At 42.3% G+C, this 7,106-nt stretch overlaps 1 protein-coding gene across 1 annotated transcript in view; it reads right to left on the bottom strand.

The window, feature by feature from the left end:
- Positions 1-3,182: 3,182 nt before the first annotated feature.
- Positions 3,183-7,106, bottom strand: part of LOC113823097 (uncharacterized) — a gene marked incomplete in the record, with an annotated part of 250,198 nt that continues 246,274 nt past the window's right edge. Inside the window, 1 exon segment of the mRNA XM_070127522.1 lies at positions 3,183-6,222. Within this exon segment, the coding sequence (XP_069983623.1) occupies positions 5,747-6,222 (476 nt within the window).

Below are 7,106 nucleotides of genomic sequence, written 5' to 3'. Positions count from 1 at the left end.
CTTCCTCTCTCTCCCTCCCTCCCCCTCTCTCTCCCTCTCTCACTCATTCTCCCTCCCTCTCTCACTCATTCTCTCTCCCTCTCTCTCTCTCTCACTCACTCTCTCTCTCTCTCTCTTGTTAATTTCCACTGGATCTAAAGACTAGGTTATTGATGAAATCTGTAAGGAGCCAGATTAATTCACAAATCTGCGAGTCGGCATTGAAGGGAAGACATTGGAATCTTTCTTAATTAGGATTTGGGATAATCTTGCGCCTTCCTTTGTCGTCTCGTCTCTCGAAAAGGGTAATTTGAGATTGCCTTCGGGGGCTTTTTTGTGTTGATCATTGTTTATTTTTTTATTATTCATTTTTTTAAATTCTATTATAATTTTTTTAATGTTGTATGTGTGTGTGTCTGTGGTGGTGTGTGTGTGTGTGTGAGTGTGTGTGTGTGTGTGTGTGTGTGTGTGTGTGTGTGTGTGTGTGTGTGTGTGTGTGTGTGTGTGTGTGTGTGTGTGTATGTGTGTCTGCATGTGTGTGTGTGTGTGTGTGTGTACATATATATATATAGAGAGAGAGAGAGAGAGAGAGACATATAGACATATATATACATACATACATACATACATTCACACACACACACACACATACACACACACACACACACACACACACACACACACACACACACACACACACACACACACACACACACACACACACATACCCCAATAACCTCAAAACACTTCCCAAGGCGCAGCTCGAGGATCACGAGAGCGAATTCCCTTCCTTTCACTCGTAACATTCCAGCCCGCACTCGTCTCCTGCAAATCTGAGCGGAATTGGCGACTTGGAGAAGATTAAGAAGGGGAGATAAATAGCGAAGGGGAGAAGGAGAAGGAGACGGGACTCGGGGCAGCATCACTCGAGGGCGCGAGATAAGAGAAGGAGGAGGGATGCTGGAGTATCGGAATCCGTTTAAGAGGAAGGAGCGAAGGGTTGATAGCAATTATAAGGGAAGTGATGATGTTTATACTACAACTACTACTATAATGATACTAATAATTAATGATAATAATAACGATGTTAAAAATTATAATAGTAATGATAATAATAATAACGATAATAATAATAATGATAGTGATGATAACATTAATAAAAGTAAAAAAATAATGATAATAGTAATAATTATCATCATAAGTATCATTATTATTATTATAACAATAGTATTATCAATAATAATAAAAATAATGATGATAAAGATAATGATGATAATGATTATAATAATTGTTATTATTATTATTATTATTATCATTATGATGATGATGATAACGATATTTATGATAATGATAATAATGAGGATAACAATGATGATAATAACGATTATAATGACAATAACAATAATAATGGTCATGAAAATAATAACAACAGCAACAACAATAATGCAGACAATGATAATGATGATAAAGATATTAGTAATAACAGAAATAATAATAATGATTATTATAACAGTGCTATTCAAGATGAGCAGGGAGACAAACAGTCTGAGAACCCTTTAGTAAATAAAAGATAACAAACACAAAGAAAAATGGGAGAAAGGAATGTTGGGCATTATATTTTCGACACCAAAAGAGACCGAAGCAACGAAATAGGGGATAAATTAGAAAGAAACGAAAAGCATTGGTTATGTGATGGATTTGGATTTGGTAAACTTGAGTCACTGTGGCGAACATAGAAAACGGAATCAGGGAATCAGGACATCAGTAAAACAAGATATATACATCTGACACTCTCTCTCTTCTCTTCTCTCTCTTCTTCTTTCTTTCTCTCTCTCTCTTCTTCTTTCTTTCTCTCTCTCTTCTTTCTTTATCTCTCTCTCTGTTCTTCTTTCTTTCTTTCTCTCTGTTCTTCTTTCTTTCTCTCTGTTCTTCTTTCTTTCTCTCTGTTCTTCTTTCTTTCTCTCTGTTCTTTCTTTCTCTCTGTTCTTCTTTCTTTCTTTCTCTCTCTCTTCTTTCTTTCTTTCTCTTTCTTTCTTTCTCTCTCTTCTTTCTTTCTCTCTTCTTTCTTTCTCTCTTTCTTTCTTTCTCTCTTCTTTCTTTTTCTCTCTTTCTTTCTCTCTCCCTCTGTCATATATAACCAATCTGCATTCGTTAATGCCCTTGCAAACTGTAGGGAGCAGATCAGGTGTCCAATATATTTTTTTTATGTTAAGAGATCGAATACCGATACAGGGGCACGACAAATGGAAATACGTGGACCCAAGTTATGGAACATGCTACCAGATAATATGAGACATTAATATCTTCTGCAGTTTTAAAACGAAATTAAAAGAACGCCTCTTAAATAATCAACTGTAAATATAAATGTATTTATGTCAAGAATAACCATTGTAATTAATGGATTAAAGTGTTTTGACTTTGAGTATTCTTTCCTCTCATTCTCTGCTCTCCACCTTCGATTAAACATGAGAATCACCTTTTCAGACAGGGATTAATGCCTTTACTCATCCTTATTGCAGCTCGAAATAGCATTAAAACACCCTTTTCCATCTTAAGAAAATAAATAACACCCCCTTTTTCGCCAGTGACGTCAATGATTACGTATTACACAAGATAACGGAATCTATACCTGTATCGGTAGTCTGTTGAGACCTATAAGAAGTGAAGATATTTGCTTTTGAGGCACTACTACGGATAAGTAATTGCTAGGGTTCAAGTTCTCTCTTCTCTCTCTCTCTCTCTCTCTCTCTCTCAAATAACCAATAATACAAACAAAACATTATTGCACTGCAAGACCATTTTTTGTTTAATCTTAGTTGGATATAGATTGATGGATTGAGAAATATGTAGTGAGACTCAACCAAATCGAGAAGGAGAGAGAGAGAGAGAGAGAGAGAGAGAGAGAGAGAGAGAGAGAGAGAGAGAGAGAGAGAGAGAGAGAGAGAGAGAGAATATTAAACATACAAACGAAATAGACAAATCCTTAAACACATAGATGAACAGACAGACAAAGACTGGGATACAGAAACAGACAGGTATTAAACCTTTAACAAATCATAAAGCAAGCAAAACCTACCTCACTCCACCCCGACCGCCAATCCTGCAGCAAAACCCCGAGGAAAATCATCCTAAATTTACACACATTCTTCCCCTCACTTCCAAGACTCGTCACGCACTCAAGGAGGAGAAATACAACACTGCTATTACGCATCTTTACATTTATTTCCTCTTATATATACAATATACATGAACACTAAAGAAGACGGAGGCGAAGGTGACGTTACTATAGGCTATATAATAAGGAGCTGAAAGCTAAACATAAAATTCTATGCGTGGTACTGGAGGTCAAATTTGCCCTCTGTACAATAAGACTTCGTCAAAAAGATACGGAAAGTAAGTCTAGAAATGTGGAAAAATAATTTGAGGTACAAATGGAATCTGTTTTTTTCTTTTCTCTTTTAAATAACGCGTCAACATATTTCTCTTCACAAACTTATTTCAGTATAGGCTTCTTCTTTTTTTAAATAAATTAGCAACATAAATACTTTAATATGCCTGTCAGTTTCGGAAATGTTTGACTTGTGTATATTTTTTTTAACAGTGGATTTCCAACGATTTTGACAAAGCCCGTAATCTCGACCCACCTTTCCATAAAGATAAAGGAAAATGGTCCATACGTCGACTATACCAGAGGACAGTTTTTGCAGAGTACTTCACATGTAATAAATATTAGTATACGATCTATGTTTTATTAGCACCTCCGAGACTCGTGGGTGGCTTTCCTACCTTATGTGCTAGAGTAATAAGGTTCATTTTCTCATCTAAAGGGTTAATCACTGCAATGACTGTAAATGGTTCTTAATATCTCATTTGGCAACGCTGTATCTAACAAAGGGATACGATAGAAAATTTGCGCAAGCTTTTTTTAAAAAGATGAGAAAGAAAATGACTGACAAATCAACTCTGAATAGTCTAAGGGACCAAAAAGATAAATATTTGAATCTGGAAGTTAATGTAGAAATCTATCGTTAATCACCATTCCCCACTGAACCTTGCTACTGAAACATATAAGGGCGTTTTAACTGTCTGAATTATTTATGTACAATAATTTCCTCTTCATAAGTTTATAAACTACAACGATGAATACACATTACACAAAAGTTATGTACACTATAACATTACAATACATAGCATGTACACCTCTCTCGTCAGCTTATGAACAGTACATACACAGCATATAAGTTCTGCAATTTACATACACTGCATTTCTCTTCAGTACACTTGAGTACATATACAAAGATTTGGTTCGCAGCTATTTGCACATACTTTGCATATATTTTGGTCAAACTACAGTTTGTTATACAGTCAACAAAGTCTGCAAAATAATCTGTATTTTCCAGTCCAGCCACAGCTACAAAGTTTCAGTTCATGTCACCTGGGGGGGGGGGGGGTCGCTGCTCCCCGGCAGAGACCTTCACCCCTGTCTGTATCAACCGATCGTTGGGCTGGTCCGCCGCCGAACCGCTAGAGAGCCGTTTCGAAACTACGTCAGCCCGTGTTCTCCCCCCGTGGGTCTTGTCGCGGTTCTCAGGGATGGGGCGCTGGAGGCCTCGACGCTGTCCCGCGGGGTGGGAGGGCAGGGCGAGGAACGTGTGTGTGTCGTTTTAGTTTTAGTTTTAGTGTGTGTGTGTGTGTGTGTGTGTGTGTGTGTGTGTGTGTGTGTGTGTGTGTGTGTGTGTGTGTGTGTGTGTGTGTGTGTGTGTGTGTGTGTGTGTCAACTACTGTAGCAGCAGCACGACAAGGACCAGAATACGTGGAATTTCGCTTCACTTTTCCATCTGAGGTTTTCGTCTTTTTCATCTTTCCTAATCGACTTTTGGAGAAGCGCCTGAACATTTCTCCCTTCTCATATACCGCATATATATAAGAAGGAGGTATGCCTTGTGCCTGATTCCTTGCACACTTTCCCGGAGTCTTCCTAATTTCTCGTCATGAATACTTTTATATCTTGAAATCATACGATGTCTTGCGCGCATTTTAGTCGAGTCTCTAAACTGCCCAACGAGAAATTAATGAAACGAGCAGAGTTGTCATTCAGGTAAGGCGGCTTTAACTAAATCTTCCCAACTTTACTGAAAGACTATTATATTAGTACATCATAGCGATCTCAGTGACTTTGATAACGTGCAATGTGCTCATTTGGAATGAAAACACCTGATCAAAAAAAAAAAAAACGTTGGAACTACTCTGAAATGATATATTGATATGGGATAAACTATATGAAGACATCATAATTATTTCATATTCAGAAGTGAAAAGGCGTTTGACTCCAGTGTATATTTCAACTGACTGACTGCATGACCGCATTCTGCAGAGTGAATCGTTTTCTCTCGCGCTCTGTCTCCGAGCACAGAAATCCCTCTCCTGTAGTCAGACAACTTCCATGGCGCCATCCGTCGTCCGTTGGTCCTGCTGCTGTCCGACAGTCGTCCCTGCTCTGCTAGCTCAAGGCTCCGCGAGACCAGCCCCCTCGCCCGACCCACGAGGGACGAGCCGCGAGTAGCCTGCACGAGCGGCGCCTGAGGGGCTTCCCTTTACTCGTTCAGACGCCTGTCACGTGGAACACGAGGCTTCCCGCCCAAGACTTCATCACGGGAGTCTGCCTCGTCCGGCGGCACTTCTCGGCGCTGCCTCCGCGCGACTCCGCACCCGGGCCTCCCAGCCTGGACGAGCTGCGCCGACGGACGCCGCTCCCGCCCCGCCGCCGTTACACGAACCGCGGGGCTCTGTTGGGCGAGGGCTTGCGCGGGTGCTCCTGGGCGGCGTGCTGCGTCGGGTGCTGCGAGGAGGCGCGGCTTTCGGGCTGAAGACGACCGTGGGAGCTGCTGAGGTCGTCGTCGCCCCCCGTGTCCTGCCGGGGGATCTCCTGCGGGCCTGACCTCGACACCGTGACGGTGGCCTCGGCCCCTAAGGCACCTCCTCCCGCGGCGCTCACTGTCCTGGTGGCGCCGCCTCCCGCCGCAGCGGCCGCCACAGCCGCAGCGGGAACCTGTATCCTGACGCGGTTCTCATCGAAGGACGACTTGGGCGCGACGACGGTGGTGATGGTGCGCTTGGTGTCGTACTGCGCGATGGTGGCGCGGGTGAGCAGGAGGGAGGGGCCCAGCGTGACCAGCCCCCCGCGCTCCGTGCTCAGGTACGGCGACACGTAGCCGCTCTCGCCCCCGCTGCTGCCGCCACACCCTGCAAAGCACACCCGAGGCACATGAGATTTCACGCAATGGGAGAGTCATAAATCCTACCAGGGACTAATAAAAGGAAATAAGGTCAAGGACAAGCAAAGACGCCAGCATGAGCCGCGCAGGGGAGGTCGAGGGGAACGCCGGGCGAGACAGGGAGCTACAGCGCGAAGAGACTGGAAGGGAGAGGCGGAGATTAACCCTTCGGAGCTCATCTCGTGCAAGGGAAGTCGCAAGAGCTGCAATACCGAGTCCCGCCCATTTACGCAGCAGGGAACAGGGCAGGAGGGGTCAAAGGTCACTCAAATCAGCCTGTCACGTGAACTCTACAAGAATCGTCAAAGAGGGACTTCGAAAATCGACGGCATTACGCGAGGATGAGAGAAAAATAACAATTATAGCGAAAAAATGAAGATCTGGCAAGGAAGTAACTTTCATATCTCACATGTCAGCTGCAGTGGAGATTAATAAGCTATCAGTGACAATGGACGAGACTGAACTTCTTAATTAAAAGGAGACTGTGTCCCCTCGCAGACTCAGAGCGGGAAGGGCGGGTGAATTTCGCAAAAAGGGGTCACACTTTTCACAGACATTTTGCTAGTGAAAATATTAAGGAGATTACGAACGTCCAAGAATCCGTAGATCCTAATGAACACAAAGTTTACGACTGACAATTCTTTTTTAGTTGTAATCCTCTTTAGAAGTGTTCTTTTAACATGAGAAATATTATGAGCATTCCGTTTTAATAACTAACGAAACCAGAAACATGCAAGGATAACATCTATCTATCTCTAGTCGGGGAATCCTTTTAAAAGAAATCAAATCCAGCTAATTATCTAAGGCATCTCTCTCTAAGGACTAATTACATTCTCCTAATTACAAAGAGTT

Source organism: Penaeus vannamei, chromosome 11 (assembly GCF_042767895.1).
Source record: "Penaeus vannamei isolate JL-2024 chromosome 11, ASM4276789v1, whole genome shotgun sequence".
In the NCBI taxonomy this organism is placed as follows: domain Eukaryota; kingdom Metazoa; phylum Arthropoda; class Malacostraca; order Decapoda; family Penaeidae; genus Penaeus; species Penaeus vannamei.
This window is presented reverse-complemented; position numbering and strand designations above follow the sequence as displayed.